General features: G+C 40.9%; 2 protein-coding genes across 3 annotated transcripts; both read right to left on the bottom strand.

The window, feature by feature from the left end:
* Window positions 1-2,467: 2,467 nt before the first annotated feature.
* LOC109614182 (uncharacterized) lies at window positions 2,468-14,093 on the bottom strand. The gene is made up of 7 exons (XM_059128424.1): window positions 13,741-14,093; window positions 13,483-13,670; window positions 8,925-9,473; window positions 8,088-8,396; window positions 2,932-3,477; window positions 2,709-2,864; window positions 2,468-2,638 (listed from the first exon to the last, which is right to left on the bottom strand). Exons 1-7 carry the CDS (start codon window positions 14,072-14,074, stop codon window positions 2,576-2,578), a joined length of 2,145 nt encoding a protein of 714 aa, XP_058984407.1. The 5' UTR covers window positions 14,075-14,093; the 3' UTR covers window positions 2,468-2,575.
* A 2,944-nt stretch (window positions 14,094-17,037) lies between these two features.
* On the bottom strand, window positions 17,038-21,424 carry LOC101891679 (odorant receptor 45a-like). Of its 2 annotated transcripts, none has more exons than XM_059128410.1 (5): window positions 21,025-21,424; window positions 20,779-20,965; window positions 17,484-17,961; window positions 17,278-17,429; window positions 17,038-17,197 (listed from the first exon to the last, which is right to left on the bottom strand). In XM_059128410.1, exons 1-5 carry the CDS (start codon window positions 21,374-21,376, stop codon window positions 17,170-17,172), a joined length of 1,197 nt encoding a protein of 398 aa, XP_058984393.1. In that variant the 5' UTR covers window positions 21,377-21,424; the 3' UTR covers window positions 17,038-17,169. The 2 variants fall into 2 exon arrangements, with proteins under 2 accessions (XP_058984393.1, XP_058984392.1); XM_059128409.1 differs by having other exon boundaries at window positions 17,274-17,429; window positions 21,025-21,423.
* Window positions 21,425-23,591: the final 2,167 nt, after the last annotated feature.

The following is a 23,591-nucleotide window of genomic DNA, read 5'->3' as shown; positions in this document are numbered from 1 at the left end:
ATTTCCAATATTAGATTCTTATGGTGAAGGGTTATAGAAAATGCAACTAGCACATGATAAAAAATCTAGGAGTTGCTGCTCTGACCTCAAACCATCACCTCTACTGTAATTGTGACCCTGGTTCAAGAAAATTAAAACTAACCTCCCCCACAAAATGTCGAAATGTCCAAAGCATATAACACTATGCAACATGAATATTATTAACGATGTTCTCACACAGCAGCATTGTAGAAGAGCACAAAAGAGAGAACACGTGTCCCCAATTGTTCTCTATCTTATCAACTTTTACTAATATGGGGTCTTAAAATTGGGGCCTTCGTGTCCACAGGAAATATTTCTTATCTTAAAGGTCTTTGGAATATTTTTGTAATTGGGCATTTGAAAGAATTCGAAGTTTTTTACCCTACACCACATAGTGGTAAGGATTTTATGTCTTTGTGCAGTTGTTTGTAACATGGAGAAGGAAGCGAGGTAGACCCATAGTTACTATTGAGGATTTTCATAGAATCACTTTCTGAATCGATTTATGCATGTCTGTCCGTCCGTCAGTCCATGTTTTTTATGCCCTTCATCATAGTATGGAGGGTATATTAAGTTTGTCATTCCGTTTGTAACACCTCGAAATATATATTTTATACCCCACAAAGTATATATATGCTTGATCAGCTTAAAATTCTATGTCGATTTATCAATGTCCGTACGTCTGTCCATCTATCAGTCTGTTCGTCTGTGGAATTCACTCTAGCTTCCGAACGAAATGAAGTAAGTTGATAAAACTTTACTCAAATGTGTATTATGTCAGCAGGACTTTTGGTATTGAAATAGCCCCAATATAACTGCGACATTATTTACCGGAATTATTTCAAATTTTGTATTTGAAGTTCGTAATGGATACTACAGCCTATGCCAGAAAATTGTCTGTGCAGGTCCCTATATTCGGTATTTTATTTATTTTAGCTATATTATAAGCAGATTTTTTTTCAAGTTAAGCATTTGAATATTATAATAGCTTAAGACAAAAGCTGTCTATGCAGGTTCACGTCGTCGTAAACCCTAATATACGGCTACATTCTTTATTTTTAAGATTTTAACAGAATTTTTAATGGATGTTATTGTTTTTGAAAATTGCCTAATTTGTACCAAATGGTGGAGGGCATTCAAAGTTCGGCCCTGCCAAACTTACAACTTTTTTACTTTTTTTTTAACAAAATTCAGGTCGCATTTATTATCCAATTAGGATGAAATTTTGCAAACAATATTTTTGGCCCAAGGACGAAGCCTATTGGAATAGGTGAGAGTTCAAAATTAGATATACCTCCCATATATATCTTCAAACGATTTCGGGATAATTGTGCACCAAATGACCAATATCAATTCAAATGACCTGCATTTTGGCACATCCGACCGAATTTAGGGTAGAAACAAGTATATAAAATTTGGATAAAATCGAAATCATCCTCCTATATCAGGTTTATTGTGCACCAAATGGGTACAATCAGCCCAAATGAACTGAATTTTGGCAATTCCGACGGAATTCATACTAGAAACCAGTATATTAAATTTGGTGTAAATCGGTTCTATAGCTCCCATATATATGTTTTATCCGATTTGGTGTTAAAGTCCCTCACATGCGTAATATGCGCTCCACAACAATGATCTCTGGTACCAGATATCAGATACGGCTCTACAATGAATGTTACAAATTTTGTCAAAATCGTTTCAGATTTGGATATAGCTCCCACATAAATCTTCAACCGAGTTCGGGTCTATTGTGCACCAAATGACCAATATCTGTCCAAATGACGTGAAATTTTGGATGGAATTCAACCTAAGAGCAAGTGCTTCAAATTTTGGTGAAAATTGGTCCTGATATAGCTATAGCTCTCATATATATGTTTCATCCGATCTGGTGTTAAAGTACCTCACATGTGTTATATGCCCTCCACAACAATGATATTTGATGCCGGACATAAGATACAGTTCGAGAATAACTCTGTCAAGTTTTTTGGTACTAGAGGTCCAAAACCCTCCGTCAAATTTTTTGAAAATCGATTCAGAGTTGGATGTAGTTTCCAAATTGTGACTACTCTAAAGCCATGATACGCATTTAAATAAGGTTCATAGTTGGTATGATCTACTCCACATAAATTGCCTATATAAACTTTTTTTGGTTATGGGAGCTCTACTTATTACGCATAGTGGTGTAGAGTATCGTATACCCGACTTTTAAAGTTTCCTCACTGGTTTATAGATAAAATCAAAGCCCCGCAGCTGGAAAATGAGTTTTGTTTTAAAACGCAACGAACATTACAAGCAAATTACTTTTTTATTCATTACTCGGTATAGAGTAATAACATAGTAACTTATAACTTAGTAATTACGTTTTTTGCTGATGTCCTACTGTAACGAGTCTATTGACGAATTGTTTTTTAATAAGCGAAGAATTTCCGATTCCCAAAATACATGTTTTCAGAGTGGCATATTCCTTCTCGATTCCATTTATTATCTTAATTTAAAATAAATTGGTATTTTTTTATAAATACCACTGAATTGAAAATTCAATGGATGCAAAATATTACTTGCTGGTATCGGATACGCTCATCATTAAGGTTACAAAAGAACCTGCCGTCTTGTAGACCTGTGGAAAAGTTAATTCAAATAAGAAGAAAAATCGTATATAAAAACATTCAAAACCGGTGTCATCGTACCCATAAAAATAAACTCAAATCGGCTATGAAGAAAACTCCGGTCAGTTTGCAAGGTTTCTGGGACCGGGCCAAGGGTAAGAGCAACAACTTTCTTGACTTGGGGCACAATACATCCCAATGGAAATGTTCATAAATGGCCACGGAAATGGAAGCACTCTGGAAAAGAAAGTTAAAAATTATATTCGTGCCTATATTTCTGAAAAATATATGTGGGATATCCTACCTCGTCCTTAATCCTCTGACCGCCATAACAATACAACATCATTTGAATGGATATGGACATTAGGAACAACATATGAAAAACCTGTCCAGCAAAGTCTCCGCCACGAACAAATTGAAAAGCGAGAAAGGCAATTTGAATACAGCTAATGAGAAACTTAACGAAAACGATCATCATGAAGACCTCATTGAATTCATCGATGGTATCGATAATTCGTTGATGATAACGAACACAGTCGCCAATTGATTTTCGAAATTTTCCATAGCCATGCGAACCTTCTCTATTGGTAGCTGCTATCGACTTCAAACGTTCGCGAAGTATCCAAAAGTGAGCCGATATATTGTGTACTATCCACGAGAATAAACTATCCGCAGCCAGGGTAGTATTGAGCACCGCGTAGATGGCAATGAAAGCCCACATATAGGCAATGAAATAGCCCATGTAGGTTTCCTTCGGATCAATAAAGTAACTGCGAAAAATATGGTGGAAAATAAAATAAGTAAATGAATACCCTCCACCAGTTGGAACTAATTTGGAAATTTTCAAAAAATAAAATCCGTTATTGTGGTCTATACGAAGACGTGGACCTACATGGACAATTTTCTGTCACAGGCTGTAGTACCTTTTTGGAACTTCAAATACGAAATTTAGAATAATTTCGGTGAATATAGTACCTAAAATCGTCAAAATACCGAATAAAGGGAGATACTGATATATGGGGCCTATACGAAGACCTGGACCAGCATAGACAATTTTCTGTCACAGACTGTAGTTCCCATTACGAACTCTAAACACGAAATTTGAAACAATTCCGGTGAATAATGTCGCTAAAATCGTCAAAATAACGAATATTGGGAGGTAAAGATATAAGGGGACTGTACGAAGACCTGGACCTGCATAGACAATTTTCTGTCATAGATTGTAGTTCCCATTACGAACTCTTAATACGAAATTTGAAACAATTCCGGTGAATTTTGTCTCCAAAATCGTCCAAATACCGTATTTAGGTAGGTACCGCTATATGGGGGCTATTTGAAGTCCTGAACCTGCATAGACAATTTTCTGTCACAGGCTGTAGTACCTATTAGGAACTTGAAATATGAAATGTTAAACAATTCTGGTGATTATTGTAGCTAAAATAGGTCGAAATACCGAATATAAGGAGGTACCGATGTAAGGGGCCTATATGAAGACCTAGCCCTGCACAGACAATTTTCTGTCATAGGCTGTAGTATCTATTACGAATCTCAAATACCAAATTTGAAACAATTCCGGTGAATAATATCGCTTAAATCATCAAAATACCGAATATCGGGAGGTACCATTATATGAGGGATATTCGATATCGTGGACCTATATAGTGTGACGACGTGTTTTCACTTTGAAGCTGGGGTAGGTTCAGCGGGGGCCAGAGTCGTCACAAAAATTTATTTGTTAGGACATAAAGAGAGAGAGAGCGAAGCAAAAATATTTTCTTAAAACGTTATAAATTTATTTCCTTAAATAACACTAAACACTACACTAAACACAATAAAATCACGTTCAGAACTTTTTACGAAGAACACTAAATCACAAAGTTCAGTCGAAATGTTAATAAACGGGTAGCAGTGGTGGCAGCTTGGCACAGCGGCGGCCCGATGAATAGGCGAGCGACGAATAGAGTGGCGGCAGCTTGGCACAGCGGCGGCCCGATGAATAGGCGAGCGACGAATAGGGTGGCGGCGGCTTTGGCACAGCGGCGGCCCGATGAATACGTCAGCGGCGAGTAGTAGTGGCGGCAGCTTGGCACAGCGGCGGCCCGATGAATAGGCGAGCGGCGAATAGGGTGGCGGCGACTTTGGCACAGCGGCGGCCCGATGAATACGTCAGCGGCGAGTAGTAGTGGCGGCAGCTTGGCACAGCGGCGGCCCGATGAATAGGCGAGCGACGAATAGGGTGGCGGCGGCTTTGGCACAGCGGCGGCCCGATGAATAGGCGAGCGGCGAATAGGGTGGCGGCGGCTTTGGCACAGCGGCGGCCCGATGAATACGTCAGCGGCGAGTAGTAGTGGCGGCAGCTTGGCACAGCGGCGGCCCGATGAATACGCGCACGACGAATCGGGTGGCGGCAGCTTTGGCACAGCAGCAGCCCGATGAGTACGTCAGTCGCCGTCAACGCAGCCCGAAGAATAGGGAGTATTGCTACAACCCTCACTTGACCCTGCGTTCAGTCGCCGTCAACGCAGCCCGAAGAATAGGGAGTATTGCTACAACCCTCACTTGACCCTGCGTTCAGTCGCCGTCAACGCAGCCCGAAGAATAGGGAGTATTGCTACAACCCTCACTTGACCCTGCGTTCAGTCGCCGTCAACGCAGCCCGAAGAATAGGGAGTATTGCTACAACCCTCACTTGACCCTGCGTTCAGTCGCCGTCAACGCAGCCCGAAGAATAGGGAGTATTGCTACAACCCTCACTTGACCCTGCGTTCAGTCGCCGTCAACGCAGCCCGAAGAATAGGGAGTATTGCTACAACCCTCACTTGACCCTGCGTTCAGTCGCCGTCAACGCAGCCCGAAGAATAGGGAGTATTGCTACAACCCTCACTTGACCCTGCGTTCAGTCGCCGTCAACGCAGCCCGAAGAATAGGGAGTATTGCTACAACCCTCACTTGACCCTGCGTTCAGTCGCCGTCAACGCAGCCCGAAGAATAGGGAGTATTGCTACAACCCTCACTTGACCCTGCGTTCAGTCCAGTCCAGTCACCACAAATAGTCAAGGCTTATTGTTTGGCTTACTAAGACTCAATTCAACCGAGGTTGCGCGCCTTTTCTTCCTCCCAATCACACTTGACTTACCAGCCATCAACAGAAGACTGATCCCGATTGGGTGAAATGCGTCTCCTTTTATACCTTTTTGGCTGGACAACGATTGTTGTTTTCTCATGACAGCAGCTGATCCCAATCTGACAGTTTTGCGTAGTTCCGCCATTTGCCACCAGGGGTTCCAATGTTGTATTTTAAGTATACTTCTTTCTACTAGGGAACAATAATAATGTACCCCAAAAACGAAAGCATGACTTTTGGGCGTTACATGGCATCTCTTCCTCCCTCTGATTTTTGATTCCTTGATTTGCTTTCTCTATTGCTATTGGGTTTCAATAGCCAGGAAGCCCTAGGGTGTTATGTAACCTTTTATTTCTCCGACATGGGCACTTTGGTTCGACTATATCTCGGTCGAATAGGAAGGTATGTTAGAGACCAATTGCAGAAGTTCGGAGAGATACCTTCACTACCCCGTCTGCTGATATTATTATGCGGTACTGCTTGCCATCTTGTTTAACAATTCGCTTCAGTTTGTGTCCCTTTTTCCAATTGTTTTTAAACTTCTCGATACGGCTTTGTAGGTTTTCGGGATAATTTGGCAGTTCGAGAAATGTGTTATTGTTCACGGGATTGTCTGTCGAGGACGATGGCGTTGACTCAGTTGGGATTTCAGTGACTGGCAATTTGATTGTACTTGGTGTGCTATTATTCTCCTTCGCCCGTTTGAATTTTTTTCGTGTTGGGGCTATCTTGCTCCATCGTGATGTTGAAATTTTGAGAATTGCGATGGTCTTTGAAGTATGGGCTTATATTAGGACACTGATTAGTTTGGGTATTGTCAATTTAATGTCTAAAAATAAAGTAAGAAATTATAATGAAATGGCATCACATAAACGTAAGTGGAACTACAATCAACATTCTACTTCTATGTCTACAATTTAATTTTGTTCTTCATAAAAAGGCTTAATTTCACTTAAGTGCGCGACGCGGGTGATGTTGTCTTTTCCTCGGACTACAACGATTACTGGAGATTGGAATTTTTGTACGACAAACGGCCCTCCGTATTTGGGCGCTAGTTTGGCGGCGAAATTTTCGACGGCCTTCGACTGAGGATGTAGACGAACTAGAACTTGCTCCCCAATCTTTGGTTTCCAAACTCGTCGTCTAAGGTTGTACTGTCTCCGCTGGTTTTGAGATGCTTTTGCCAAGTTTCGACGCACTATCTTAAATATTTCTTTCAACTCCTGGGCCCGGTCTTCTGGTAAGACTATTCTAGCACCAGTTCCTGTTGTGAGCTGATCATATAATGCCTGGGGCAGTCGCGGTTCTCTTCCTTGTGTCAGGTATGCCGGCGAATATCCAGTGGATTCTGATGCACTAGTGTTTATGGCTAACATTATTTCGGGCAGCATATCGTCCCATGTATTATGTTGTTTCGAAACCTGTGCTATCATTGTTTTCACTGTCCGATTTGTCCTTTCAGTAGGGTTCTCTTGCGGGGTGTAAGGAGCCGTAAGTTGATGCTTTATACCCATTTCTGCTAGGAATTTTTCGAATTGGTTGCTAGTGAATTGGGTTCCGTTATCGGTTATCAATATTTTTGGAACCCCATATCTAGAAATAATTCTTTCTCTGCATGCCTTTATTAATCCCTCTGTCGTAGCCTTCCGCAATGGAACCAACTCCGTCCATTTTGAGAATCTATCCATAATAACGAGTAGCATTGAGTTACCGTGCTTAGATCGCGGTAGGGGTCCTACGAAGTCCGCACAAATAGTGGCCCATGGTTCCTCCGGGATTCTTATCAACATTTCCCCTGCTGGTTTCTGTTGGCTGACTTTATATTTTTGGCAACATTCGCACTGCTGGACATAACGTTTGATGTCCTGGAACATACCCGGCCAAAAATATCGGTTCGCCACCTTGTTGCTAGTCTTTCGCACTCCCAAATGACCTCCGGTGACACTGTCATGATTTTCTCTAAGGACCTGAATCCTTGATCCGGTGGGCACACACAGCTTCCATGGTGTGCAATCTTCATCGTTTATTTGCTTGGGAAGATGTCGATAAACATTTCCCTCAATGATTGTATAGTCTGGATACTTCTTCGGATTCTTGGTTATGGTTTCCTTCAACTTTTCTAGCCATGGGCACGGACTGGTGTCATAGTTTACTGTGGCTAGGTCTAACGTTTCCCCAGGTGTTCTCGAAAGCGCATCCGCCACAACGTTCTGTTTTCCTCTGCGGTATCTGATCAAAAAATTATATTGCTGTAGCTCGAGAGCCCAACGTGCGAGTCGACCTGTAGGGCTTTCAATAGAATTTAACCATTTTAGGGCCAAATGATCGGTAATAACTATAAACTGGTAACCCTCTAAATAGGGTCTCATGTGTCTGATGCCCCACAGTATGGCTAGACATTCCTTTTCAGTCGCTGAGTAGTTCTTTTCAGCCTGTTTTAAATGTCTGCTGGCGTAGGCTATGACACGTTCCACGTTATCTAACTCCTGTGTTAGAACTGCTCCAAGGCCATAGTTGCTGGCATCAGTTTGCAATATGAACGTCTTTGTGAAATCCGGACAAGCCAGAACGGGGGCTTCAGTTAACTTTGCTTTTAGGTCTGAGAATGCTTCTTGTTGTTCGGGACCCCATTTCCAATGTTTTCCCTTTTTAAGAAGACTAGTCAATGGTTGTGAAATTGTTGCAAACTGTGGGACAAATCTTCGGTACCAAGATGCTACTCCAAGAAATCTTCGTACCTCCTTTACCGATGTTGGAGGTTTCATTTCCACTATTGCGGCAACTTTATCTGGATCCGTCTTTATTCCCTCGCTACTCACAACATGGCCTAAATACTTCGTTTCTTTTCTGAAAAATTCGCATTTCTCAATGTTTATTCTCAGGTTAGCTGATCGCAATCTTCTGAACACTTCTCTCAAGTTCCGCAAGTGTTCCTCAAACGTTTTTCCAATGACGATGATATCGTCAAGGTATGCAAAAGCGTGGGGGTCCATTTCAGGCCCAATCACACTATCTAATGCCCGTTGGAAGGTTGCCGGTGCTGAATGCAAACCGAAAGGCATCACTTTCCACTGATATAGACCTTTACCAGCTACCGCAAAGGCCGTGTATTTTCTGCTCTCCTTCGCCATCGGTATTTGCCAATATCCGTCTTTAAGGTCCAGGCTACTCACGTATTTGGCATCCCGTAGTCGATTCAGTATTGTGTCGATGCGGGGTAAAGGGTAGGCATCTGGAACAGAACGTTTATTCAATTGGCGAAAATCCATACAAGTTCTCCAATTCCCATTTTTCTTTCTGACTAATGTGATGGGGAAACAGTATGGGCTTGTAGACGGCTCTATACATCCTCGTTCTTCGAGCTTTCTCACTTCGGCATTAATCACGGCTTGCATTGCAGGATTTCGCGGAGCATATCTTAATTTAATGGGTCGATCGTCGGTCATTACAATCTTATGTTCAGCTATTGACGATAGGCCATTTAATTGTTGGAACTTAGGGAGTTCCTGTGCCAGAAAATTTTCAACGATCTCACATTGCGTTTTACTCAATTCATCGTTTAAGAATTTAGGTCTGGGGGATACATTATTCGTAGCTGTCATTGTATCTATTACCTCTTTTGATGGGGTTTCCTCTCCTATAGCCACGGTACAATGCTCCGTTGATGTGGTTGGCTTACTTAATTTGACACTTATACCGGCGCAGTGAATGGTCGTGTGGAACTGTTTTAGAAATTCCAATCCCAATATGATGTTTTCCTTGAATTGCGGCATGATGAGAAATGTAACATCTGAGCTTTGGTTTCCAAATGTAACAGGTAACACTGTTGATCTTGTGATGTTCACCGTGGTGCCGTCTGCGAGGATAACATTTGCCTCATGCCGTGAATAAGTAAACCTTTTCTTGATTTTTTCCGCAAATTCTCTTTTTATAAAACAGCTAGTGGCACCAGTGTCGACAGTTGCTTTAATAGCTTTCCCCTCTATTAAGACAGTTGCAGTAAGGCGATATTCTTCACATTGCAATGATGTAATATTCTGGTTACTCTTCTTTGCCGGGGGTTCATCCTGCTGCGTTTCTGGATTGGATGAGCTTTCGTTTAGCACTTGGTCACCTTGATTGGTGCAATACAGGTTATTTCTAGAGTTGTCCGCACGTCGATTATAGTTTTGTTGATTTCGAGGCTGTTCTGACCGAGAATTATTTGGTATGCTTTCGAGTTCGTCTGCCAAGGAGATCAATTCCGAAAGTGTGGTAAAGTCTTTACGGCGAATGTACCATTGATAATCCGAATGCGCGTTTCTAAAAATTCGTTCCAATTTTTGTTCTTCGGTCATATTGGTGTGCTGCATAAGATGCTGTATAGAGAGTACATATTCCTTAAACGGCTCCTTATTACGCTGTATCCTTCTCCTAATTTCATCCTCCAATTTCTCAAAGTATCTCGGTGGCAAAAAGAATTTCAGAAAATCACTCTTAAATTCGTTCCAGGTAGTCCAGTGTCGGTTGTTGTTCCTTAGCCAGATTAAAGCTTTACCTCGTAACAACTCTGGCATTACTTTAATTATTTGATTCAATTCCACGATGTACATTTCAGCCATTTCTTCTACACGTTCTACGAATCCAATAGGGTCCATTCCATTTTCAAAAGTAATATTCCATTTTCGGATTTGGTCGAGAATTACGAGTAACGACGAATTATTGGATGGCTTGGGCGGAGAATCTTTTTGAAATCCATATTCGGGGTTTGTTGGCGACATCTTCTGTACTTTGTGATCGTTTGTTACCCCTGTGCTTGACTCTCCATGTGACCTTTCCGCGGAAATGTGGGGAAGGGCGTACTCTGTTTTTATTGGGGATAATACTATTGCTTCTGCTCCACACGGTGTTACGGTTATAAGGGGTTGTTTTGTGACGGCTCGCAATGTCGGCGATTTGGTCGGACTGGTACTTTCATGTTTGTTCTGCAACTCTATAAGCCGTCTGTATACATCGGCTTCATGGTCGTTGTGGAGAAATTTAGCCCATCTTTTTCGGAGATCGTCCACTTTTCCAACTGGATCAAGATTGAATTCAGTAAGATATGTTACCAAGTCTTCTTGCTTTAGCATATAGGCCCAGGAGACCTTCAACATTGTCTTTTCGTTTGACATTTTTTTTTTTTTTTTTTTTTTAACTGTTTTTTTTTTCACTGGGTTTTCATCTGTATTTGTCTAATTATTGTTCACTCATTTATTTATTCTTTCTCTCTTTTATGTCCCTGCTCGGGCGCCATTGTGACGACGTGTTTTCACTTTGAAGCTGGGGTAGGTTCAGCGGGGGCCAGAGTCGTCACAAAAATTTATTTGTTAGGACATAAAGAGAGAGAGAGCGAAGCAAAAATATTTTCTTAAAACGTTATAAATTTATTTCCTTAAATAACACTAAACACTACACTAAACACAATAAAATCACGTTCAGAACTTTTTACGAAGAACACTAAATCACAAAGTTCAGTCGAAATGTTAATAAACGGGTAGCAGTGGTGGCAGCTTGGCACAGCGGCGGCCCGATGAATAGGCGAGCGACGAATAGAGTGGCGGCAGCTTGGCACAGCGGCGGCCCGATGAATAGGCGAGCGACGAATAGGGTGGCGGCGGCTTTGGCACAGCGGCGGCCCGATGAATACGTCAGCGGCGAGTAGTAGTGGCGGCAGCTTGGCACAGCGGCGGCCCGATGAATAGGCGAGCGACGAATAGGGTGGCGGCGGCTGTGGCACAGCGGCGGCCCGATGAATACGTCAGCGGCGAGTAGTAGTGGCGGCAGCTTGGCACAGCGGCGGCCCGATGAATAGGCGAGCGACGAATAGGGTGGCGGCGGCTTTGGCACAGTGGCGGCCCGATGAATACGTCAGCGGCGAGTAGTAGTGGCGGCAGCTTGGCACAGCGGCGGCCCGATGAATAGGCGAGCGACGAATAGGGTGGCGGCGGCTTTGGCACAGCGGCGGCCCGATGAATACGTCAGCGGCGAGTAGTAGTGGCGGCAGCTTGGCACAGCGGCGGCCCGATGAATAGGCGAGCGGCGAATAGGGTGGCGGCGACTTTGGCACAGCGGCGGCCCGATGAATACGTCAGCGGCGAGTAGTAGTGGCGGCAGCTTGGCACAGCGGCGGCCCGATGAATAGGCGAGCGACGAATAGGGTGGCGGCGGCTTTGGCACAGCGGCGGCCCGATGAATAGGCGAGCGGCGAATAGGGTGGCGGCGGCTTTGGCACAGCGGCGGCCCGATGAATACGTCAGCGGCGAGTAGTAGTGGCGGCAGCTTGGCACAGCGGCGGCCCGATGAATACGCGCACGACGAATCGGGTGGCGGCAGCTTTGGCACAGCAGCAGCCCGATGAGTACGTCAGTCGCCGTCAACGCAGCCCGAAGAATAGGGAGTATTGCTACAACCCTCACTTGACCCTGCGTTCAGTCGCCGTCAACGCAGCCCGAAGAATAGGGAGTATTGCTACAACCCTCACTTGACCCTGCGTTCAGTCGCCGTCAACGCAGCCCGAAGAATAGGGAGTATTGCTACAACCCTCACTTGACCCTGCGTTCAGTCGCCGTCAACGCAGCCCGAAGAATAGGGAGTATTGCTACAACCCTCACTTGACCCTGCGTTCAGTCGCCGTCAACGCAGCCCGAAGAATAGGGAGTATTGCTACAACCCTCACTTGACCCTGCGTTCAGTCGCCGTCAACGCAGCCCGAAGAATAGGGAGTATTGCTACAACCCTCACTTGACCCTGCGTTCAGTCGCCGTCAACGCAGCCCGAAGAATAGGGAGTATTGCTACAACCCTCACTTGACCCTGCGTTCAGTCGCCGTCAACGCAGCCCGAAGAATAGGGAGTATTGCTACAACCCTCACTTGACCCTGCGTTCAGTCGCCGTCAACGCAGCCCGAAGAATAGGGAGTATTGCTACAACCCTCACTTGACCCTGCGTTCAGTCCAGTCCAGTCACCACAAATAGTCAAGGCTTATTGTTTGGCTTACTAAGACTCAATTCAACCGAGGTTGCGCGCCTTTTCTTCCTCCCAATCACACTTGACTTACCAGCCATCAACAGAAGACTGATCCCGATTGGGTGAAATGCGTCTCCTTTTATACCTTTTTGGCTGGACAACGATTGTTGTTTTCTCATGACAGCAGCTGATCCCAATCTGACAGTTTTGCGTAGTTCCGCCATTTGCCACCAGGGGTTCCAATGTTGTATTTTAAGTATACTTCTTTCTACTAGGGAACAATAATAATGTACCCCAAAAACGAAAGCATGACTTTTGGGCGTTACAATAGACAATTCTCTTTCAGGGGTAAAGGGCTTAGAAATAACTTCTAATATTTTTATTTTTTTTTTTAGACAATTTCATTGAAAAATGTAGCTAAAATCGTCCAAATATCGAATATCGGGAGGTGCCGTTATATGGGTGATATACGATGTCCTGGGCCTATATAGACAGTACCCTTCCATGGGCTAAAGTACTCAGAAGAAATTTCTTTTGCGGATTTTCAGATAATTTCATTGAAAAATCGTAAAAATATCGAATATACGGGGTGTACCCTTATACGATATTGTGGACCGATATAGCCCATCTACGAACTTGACCTGCCTGCAGACAATAGACTGATCTGTGCAAAATTTTAGCCTCCTATCTTTATTCGTTTTGACTCTAGCGTGATTACAACAGACGAAAAGCTATCCTTCTTACCTCCCTTTCAGAGGTGTTTCCAAAGCATCCCAATAATTGTCTCCCTTCAAGTAGCGATAAAAGGCTTTAAAAAATGGAGAAGTCAAAGCCAAAATGCCGGTGGTAAGGACCGTCATATAAAAACTAAAAGACGTCATTGTGTCTTTGCGATTCTCTACCTCAAGGATTTTCAATTCATCCGGGGTAGCTGAAATTAAACCAAACATAGATTAGAACTCCTTTACAAACAATTCTGATGTGTTTCCCTCCTGCCATACCTTCCAAATTCCATAGCCACAAATCTCTCACCAATTTCTTCATCTCCTTTTTATGCCACAAAAACAGGGCCATTTTCATGTTGGCCATCAAAACTTGCCACACAGGTGCCATGGCATCCGTCACAAGACTCATATCCTCCAAATGCTGCAGAGAGTACAAAGTCAACAGTTGGCTGAGAATAAATTGCACTATATTGGGTATCCAGAAAAGAAATCCATTGACTATGGTCCGCCTGGCCGATAGGGCATCAACACCGATTGCCGTAAAACAGAATTTCTGTACAACAAAATAATATTTGACACCCTCCAATGGGGGTAAGTCGTCGCTTGTCATTGCTACTTGATTGATAGTTTAAAATTATCTGAACCGGAACGAAAATAAAATGAAAAGGAAATCAGTTTTCAGTTAAATTGTTTTCTTCTTTCCTCAATATATTTTCATAATTTATTTAAAGCGTTAATTTGTCGTCAACGCCCATTCGATTTGGAAACATAAACAGCCATTACCGGCAATTGCTTTATTAAGCAAACGTGTGTTGCCCTTTCCTTGTAGTTCCCACCATTGAACCATGAACTCTATGGTGTAGAACCGAAAAGTGTGCCAGCAATTAGTTGTGGGCGTTTAATAATATCACGAGATTATGAAACGTATTCAAAATTCAAGAGCATGTTGTCAAATATATGTAAGCGAAATGAAAAATATTTTCGTTATTAATAATACAACCGTTAAAAAATTTGTTTATAGTTTATTACTTACGCCTATATTAATAAAATTAATCAAAAACTTATTAATTTATATTAAAAATGTACTGAGCAAGCAAGTAGTAAGGAAAGGACGAAAGTGGGATGGGGACGATTACATGGTACTTACACGAGGAAAACGTATGTTAACACAAAGGTCGGATTCTAAGTTTTAGAATTTCGCTTAAATTAAAACTCCGACTCATCGATTGTATTCGATCACCTAATAATCGATTTTCGATTTTGTGTTTTTGCACCAAAATCTATTTAGATTTAAGAGATTTTAAGTGTGATTTGACTTTCTTGACTAGGCAGAATAAATTTAGATAATCAAATCTATAAATATAGGGTGAGATAAAAATAAACTCCAACAAAGTCAAACCCCATGATATTTACATTCCACGATTTGGTATAGCCCAAATATAACGCTACTTCCCGATATTCGGTATTTTGATGATTTTAGCGACAATATTCACCGGAATTGTTTCAAATTTGGTATTTGAAGTTCGTAATGGGTGTTAAAGCCAGAAGCAGAAGATTGTCTGTGCAGATCCACGTCTTCGTATAGCCCCCACATAAAGGTACCTCCCGATACTACAGCCTCTGACAGAAAATTGTCCATGCAGATCCACGTCTTCGTACCGTAAAACAGTACCTCCTGATATTCGGTATTTTGATGATTTTAGCGACATTATTCATGGATACCTAGAATGCCTAGGGCAGAAAATTGTCGGTTCAGGTCCACGTTTTGGTATAGGCCCCAAATAATGGGGTATTTTGATGACTTTAGCTACATTATTCACATTTTTTTCTAAGTTTCACATTTGAATATTGTAACGGCCTATGACAAAAGTTACCTATGCAAGTCCATGTCATCGTATTGACCCTAATATAACAGATACGTTTGGTATTTCTAAGATTTTAACAGAATTTTTAACGGATTTTATTGTTTTTGGGAATTGCCAAATTCGTTCCAAACGGTGGAGGGTATTCAAAGTTCGGCACGGCCGAACTTACACCTTTTTTATTTATTTATTTTTTTTTTAATTTTATTGAATGAAAGCAAAAATTGTCGGAAATAGCATCAAATTTTAGAATAGTTTTAGATTTGTTCGAATTGGTCACGAATTAGGGCCTTCAAATTGCCAATTCGGGCAGCGTGTGGCGGGCTGCCCGAATGTTGCTTTACAGTATTTTGGCCCATTCGAGCAAGCCCGAGCTGATCGACACTTTGGTATTTTTTAGTGCCAAATTTCCTTTCCAAATTACTCCGGACACAATAGTCCAACGGATTGGTATCCGGAGATTTTGGTGGCCGTTGTGCGCTGGAAATGAAGCGAGGAACCTCATTTTGTAACCATTCTTGGGTGGTGCGTGCTGAGTGCGATAGTGCTGAGTCCTGTTGGAATGTCCAAGGTATGCGGCCAAAATGTTTGCGTGCCCAAGGCTTTAATACACCCTCCAGAATATTTTCGCGATAATATTGGGCATATATTCTGATGCCACGGGCGATTAATATCGGCCATCGGCTGTTATGGCAGCCCACACCATCACCATGGCCGGCTTGAAGCTTGAGTTCTGGTGGCCAATCGAAGGTGCACATTTTCAGCTGACCTCTTTAGCAAGTAAACACGATCATTTTGTTTGTTTACAAACTGCTGGACAACGAATGTTTTCTCAACGGAGAAAACCAAATTCGGCAGTTCACCACTTTCGGCCAAGCCGAGCAACTCTTTAGCTCTTTTGAGTATATTTTTTCTATTGCGGCTTTACCCCGAGCACAGTTTTTTCATCTCGCCCTGTATAGATTATTTTAAGCCAAAAAGTCCATTTTGCTGATTCGCTTGATGGTTAACAATTCCAACTATGCCGAAGACACTACATGCCTAAAATGAACGGATTCCAAGAAATCTCAATCCGATTTATTTTTTCAAAATATAAAACAGCCTGGAACCTTCCTCCTATTTTGGTTACTTTGTCATGCAAAACTTTCAGAATTCCTCTCTCTTTAGCTCTATTTTCGTAATCTGCTGCATTCTTTCTGCAGTTTTTTTTGAACTGTGTTATCCAAATACAATACCATTTCATTCCCATTCGTTTTGCCACCTAGATATTTTTTCAACATCAGGGGTTCATATACAGCCTATATCTTTTGCTACGTTTGAAACTGCGTTGACATCTATTATGTACTGCATGGGGCCTTACCCATTGATACCCTGTATTCGTGGTTTGTTCACAATATTTCGGCACAATTTGGTATCTTAAATTTACGCTACCGCCAACTTTCCGAAAGGACAATGATGCTCAGGGCCATTGGGGAGCATAACGAGGAGAAATTCATTGCTACCATCATTGAATGCGTAAAAGGGGACTGATGACGATTAGTGGCTCATTTCAAAACTTAGGTATTCCCTGCCTTACCCCCTGGTAAACATTACCATCGTTCTCCAGTAATAAACAAACGTTGTATTTATAAAAACAACAATAATGGGATTAAACCTGACCATTTTGTAACAACAAAAGGCTATGCTATCCAGAACAAAAAAGCCAACACTGTTCTAGAATCTGAAATTTTAACCGAGACATTTATTTTTATTTGAAGTAGCCAATGACTGGTATTTTGTGTCTGGTATTTTGTGCGAATATAGTTATATATTTATTTCTTTCCATCCATTGTTATAAGCATTGTCATAAATGATCCGGCAGTTCTGTATACCTAGAAAAAGAGTGAAATTAAAAACAAAGAACATAATTTTAAAGCCTCTTCAGGCCCATCACAGAATCATACAAACCCACACAAACAAACTCAAATCAGTGGTGAAGAAAATTCCTCGAACATAACACGGTTTCTGGGCTCTAAGCATGGTTAACAGGAGTAACTTCTTCGATTTTACGCTCAAGTCATGCCATTGGAAATGTTCATAGATGGCCAAGCTGACAGAAGTGCTCTGGAATTATATTGTTAAATTTATTTATTTAAAATAATTATATTTGGTGTTTACCATATCCTGAATCTTCTGCCCTCCATGACAGTACAACATCAGCTGAGTGGTCACTGATATAAGAAACGATAAGCTAAACAAAAGATCGGCAATTTCTCCACCCGAAGGTATTTGAAATGACAGACATGCCAACTGAAGACAGCTAATCAAAAATTTGATGAAAACCAAACCTTTGTAGACATCGTTGAAACGTTCGGCCATTTGAATGATACGTCGATGATATTTTACACATTCAATGATGGTAGCAATGAACTTCTCTTCGTTATGTTCCCCAATGGCCCTGAGCATCATTGTCCTCTCTGACAATTGGCGGTAGCGTAAATTTAAAATACGAAATTGTGCCGAAATGTTGTGCACAAACCATGAATACAGGGTATCAATGGATAAGGCCCCATGCAGTACATAATAGATGCCAACGCAGTTCCAAACGTAGCAAAAGATATAGGCTGCATATGAACCCCTGATGTTGAAGAAATATCTGTGGGGGAGAACAAAAGGAAATTAAATAAAGATTATGAAAGTAGAGCTAAAGACTGAGAAATTCTGAAAGTTTACATGACAAAGAAACCTATATAGGAGGAAGGTTCCAGGCTGTTTTACATTTTGAAAAAATAAATCGGATTGAGATTTCTTGGAAACAGTTCATTTTAGGCATGTAGTGTCTTCGGCATTATTACTGACAGCAATACGAGGATTATTTTGGTTGAAGATGTAAACCCTCAAGCGAATCAGCAAAAGGGACCTTTTGGTCCTTTTTTATTTTGCTTGAACAAATCTATACAGGGCGAGATAAAAATACTGTGCTCGGGGTAAAGCCATCGAAATTCCAAAAAGTGCAAGAACTTACACCGCAACAGAAAGAAAATAGACTTAAGAGAGCTAAAGAGTTGCTTCGCTTGGCCGAAAGTGGTGAACTGCTGAATTTGGTTTTCTCCGATGAGAAAGCATTCGTTGTCCAGCTGTTTGTAAACAAACAGAATTATCGAGTTTACTTGCCGAAGAGGTCAGCTGAAAATGTGCACCTTCGGTTGGCCACCAGAACTCAAGCGCCGGCCATGGTGATGGTGTGGGCCGCCATAACAGCCGATGGTCGCTCTCCGCTTGTATTAATCGACCGTGGCATCAAAATAAATGCAGAATATTATCGCGAAAATATTCTGGAGGGTGTATGAAAGCCTTGGGCATGCAAACATTTTGGCCGCAGACCTTGGACATTCCAACAGGACTCAGCACCATCGCATTCATCACGCGCCACCCAGGAATGGTTACAAAATGAGGTTCCTCGTTTCATTTCCAGCGCACAATGGCCACCAAAATCTGCGGATACCAATCCGTTGGACTATTGTGTCTGGAGTATTTTGGAAAACAAGGTTGGCACTAAAAAATACCAAAGTGTCGATCACCTCAAGCAAGCGCTTCGCCGGGAATGAACCAAAATACCGCAGAGCAACATTCGGGCAACGTGTGACGGTTTAATTGTCCGTTGAGGCCATAATTTGTGCCAAAGGTGACCAATTCGAACAAATCTAAACTTATTCTAAAATTTGATGCTATTTCCGATATTTTTTGCTTTCATTCGATAAAATTTAAAAACAAGTTAAAAAGCAGTAAGTTCGGCCGGGCCGAACTTTGAATACCCTCCATCATTTGGAACGAATTTGGAAATTTAAAAAAAATATAATCCTTAAAAAATTCTTTTAAATTTTAAAAATACCGAATATTGCCGTTATATTGGGGTCTATACGACGTGGACCTACATAGGCATTGTTTGCCATTAGCCATTACCATATTCAAATTCGAAACTTGAAATAAACGGTGATTAATGTGGCTAAAATCATCAAAATATCGTATATAGGGAGGTACCATTATATCGGAGCTGTGCGAAGACCTGGACCAGCATAGACAATTTTCGGTCACAGACTATAGCATCCATTACTAACGTCAAAAACGATATCTCAAACAATTTCAGTGGGTATTGTACCTAAGCTCGTCAAAATACCGAATATAAGGAGGTACTGATATATGGGGGCTATACGAAGACCTGGACCTGCATAGAAATTTTTCTGTCACAGACTGTAGTTCCCATTACGAACTCTAAATACGTAATTTGAAACAATTCCGGTGAATAATGGCGTTAAAATCATCAAAATAACTAATTTTGGGAGGTACCGTTATATGGGAGCTATACGAAGACGTGGACCTTCACAGACAATTTTCTGTCATAGGCTGTAGTATTCATTACGAACCTCAAATACCAAATTTGAAACAATTTCGGTAAATTATGTCGCTGAAATCATCAAAATACCGAATATCGGGAGGTACCGTTATATGGGGGCTATATGAAAACGTGGACCTACATGGCCCATCTACGAACTTAACCTGCCTACTGGAAAAATAAACAGGTGTGCAAAATTTTAGCCTTCTATCGCAATTCGTTCGAAAGATAGCGTGATTACAACAGACAGACAGACGGACAGACAGACGGACATGGCTAAATCGACTTTGAATTTTACGCTCATCAAGAATATATATACTTTGTTGGTTCTGACATGAGTATTTCGAGGAGTTACAAACGGAGGGTATAAAAAGGTAAAAATTATGGCGTTTGACTTTGTTGCAGTTTTTTTCATCTCACCCTGTATATATACCTTGTTAGGGCTTAAATTATTCTTTCGATTAGTTACAAACGGAATGACGACCTTAATATACCCTCCATACTATGTATGGTGGAGGGTACAAAAAAATACATAATTTTGTAGCACAGTGTAATTTAGAGCTTCGGAGGATTTTTTCCTCCTGGGAGCAAAAAATTGAGAGCCGTTGAATCCGACAGTAAATAGACTAACTTCTGGAGTAACAGCAGGTTGAAAATAATGAGTTATTGCTTAAAAAATACAAAACAGAAGAACTTATTTTTTTGTTACCAAGTAATGGGTAATGTCGGCACAGTCCACATATTGACACCAGCAATTACTTGCAAATAGCTGCCTAGCTTAGTCTTATTTTCAAATGGGACATATCATAGTTTGTAAGTACTTACCAAACCGCCACATAGGCTATTGGTGAGAGCCTTCTTATTATATGTCCATGTTAAAATAAGGGGCTAGGATATTGTTTTGTAAGTAGTTAGTGGTACTTTAATGTATGTAATAACTAATTTTTTGGTAATTATATTTTTTGCTACGCATTGCCCTGACTAAATGTTGATCCCTTTAGTTCCTTTCCAGGGCACAACAACTCCCAAGTATGAGGTGGTTAATTATCACTCAAAAATTAGTCTTCCAAATCTACTTACTCAGCCTTCAGAGGTGCATCCAATGACTCCAAGAAACCATAACCCTGCCAAGCATAAACGGAAGCAATTGCCAATGGCGCCAGAACAGCCAAGACTCCAGTCACATAGACGCTGGTAAAATAAAACTTAGAAATCCTGGCATCGTATCTATTTTCCTCGGCAATAATTTCCACCTCCTCTTCGTTGGCTGAAAACCAAATCAAATTAAAAAACAAAAAATAACAACCACAAAACCCTTTAACTTACCCTCCAATGTCCAGAGCCACACTTTCCGCACCGACTCCACGATTTTCTTCCGATTCAACATAAAAACGAAAAACTTGACAGACGACAACAACGACTGCCAAAATGGCGATAGGGCTGCTGTGGTTTTGGCCAAATCAATTTTTATATATTTAAACGCATACACACCCATGGGTGCAAGTAGACCCAAAATGCTGAACAATGGTATGAAAGTTAACCATGGACTGAAAATGGTCCTCTTCACCGATGTTGGATCGAAGCCAATGCCGGCAAAGCATATTTTTTGTATGTACAAGAATTTGCGCAAAGATGGTTGACGCGGCAGGGCATCCGGTGCCCTGGGTATTTTGAACATTTTCGATATTATTTCGAAGAATTTTACTGAATTTCCAGCGGAAGTTGTACTTTGTATTTATATGCATATTTGTATGTTATATATTTCTTTATTACTAAAATATAATATTTCAAATAACAATAATAAACAATGACGTTATTTGGATAATTGTAGACCTCGTATTTTTTACATTGATGACTACTTCCTAGTTCAATTATTTCAGGTTATCATTTATTTTTTAAATTATATACCGTGGTAAAATAAATATATTATTAAAATAAGTATGTAATTGTATAGAAAATATTTTGTTTCATACCTCTTTTCAAAGACGAAAATTTAGAAAATATTCAGGAATATTTAAATACGAAACACCAGCAAACCATTTTGCGAAGGGGGCACCACAGACCACAGTTTACTTTTTACACCATGAACCTCAATGAAATGGGAAATGAAAAAATATTGTTTTTTCGATACCAAATTTTCAAGGATACCAGAAATGCTGAATAAGAATTTCCATTGTTAATTATTTATTGAATAAATAGAAGCTTCTACGTCAACAGTATGATTTTATTTTCATATTCTTCTTCATTACATGGAGGGTGTATTGAGTTTGTCATTCTGTTTGTAACTCATCGAAATAATTATTAAATACCATAAATCGGTGTACGTTTTGGTGTAACCTCCTATATTTGAATCTGATCAGCCTAGAATTCTAATTTTTGTTTCCATCGTGAATGGAACTTTAGAATTTGCACAGAGATGTCATTTGTCTGCAGGCAGGGCGATTTCGAAGAGCTCATGTGTCCTTTATAAACGGTGATTATACCCTCAGCCATATGGCTACAGAAGCTTCACATAGTTTTATAGGGCCAAAACGTGTCTAATCGAAATAATGGTTTTAGACCCAAAGGGACCTATTTGGACCAAATCCCAATATTTTTGTGGGTGTTAGGTCAGGTACGAAAATGGACAATATCGGGCAACTCCAACAAGTACCTTCCCCATAAAGAGTCAAATTTTTTAATAATTTTAACTTTTATAAAATCTGAAATGAGAGTGCGATTGCTTTCAAACATCTTAATATTTTTACCAACAAAAGATCAGGCGTAAAAATGAGATATATCGGTCAACTCCTTCTGGTACCTTCCTCACAACGGGAAAAAAATGTTGAATAATTATACCTCTCATAAAATGCGAAAAAAGCATCTGATTCAATCTAAACTTCACTCATTCCAATATTTCTACAAACGCATGATCTGATGTGAAGATGGTAGATATCGGACGACTCCTTCAGACACTCCACACAAAAGCCAAACTTATGATTACTCTTCAAATGTCACACGTCCCAATATTTTTATAAAAAAAACTGTTGTGAATATACGGTATATCGGTCCACTTCTTCTGGTACCTCCCAACCAAAGGTGTGAATATTTTATCTTGAACTTCAACCAACTTCTTCTGCTACCTCTTAAAAAACTTTAAATAAATGTAAAATTATTTAAAACTTTATTTTGATATTCTGAAATTTGATATTAGGTCACAGTTGGTTTCTAGGGTCATAATGACCTACAAATACCAATACCAAGAAAAATCCGTGAAAAAATGTGACAAACCCATCAAAATACCGAATATCGGGAGGTACCGTTATATGGGGACTATACCAAACTGTGGACCTTTACATGCAATGTTCCGACAACCGTAGCTGGAACCCATTGTGATCCACAAATACCAATTTTTAGACAAATCCGTAAAAAAAATGTGACAAACCCATCAAAATACCGAATATCGGGAGGTACCATTATATGGGGGCTATACCAAAGCGTGGACCTTTACATGCAATGTTTCGCCACACGAACTAGGACCCATTATGACCTACTATTAGCAATTTTCAGACAAATCAGTGAAAAATGTGGCAAAAATCATCAAAATACGAATATCGGGAGGTACCGCTATATGGGGACTATACCAAAAAGTGGACCTATACATGCAATGTTCCGCCAACCGGAGCTAGAACCACTTATTTACAACAAATACCAATTTTTAGATAAATCCGTGCGAAAATGTGGCAAAAATCATTAAAATACCGAATATTGGGAGGTACCATTAATGGGGACTATACCAAATACCAACCATCCTAGACACAATACAAATTGTTCTGCTAAATTTTGACGCTCTACGTCAAATAATGTGAGCTGTATCGTGATTTCAACAGATAGACGGACATCGTTAAATCGAC

This window comes from Musca domestica, unplaced genomic scaffold, assembly GCF_030504385.1.
Source record: "Musca domestica strain aabys unplaced genomic scaffold, Musca_domestica.polishedcontigs.V.1.1 50, whole genome shotgun sequence".
Lineage (NCBI taxonomy): Eukaryota > Metazoa > Arthropoda > Insecta > Diptera > Muscidae > Musca > Musca domestica.
Note: the sequence above shows the minus strand (reverse complement) of the source record. Positions and strands in the feature narration are given on the sequence as shown.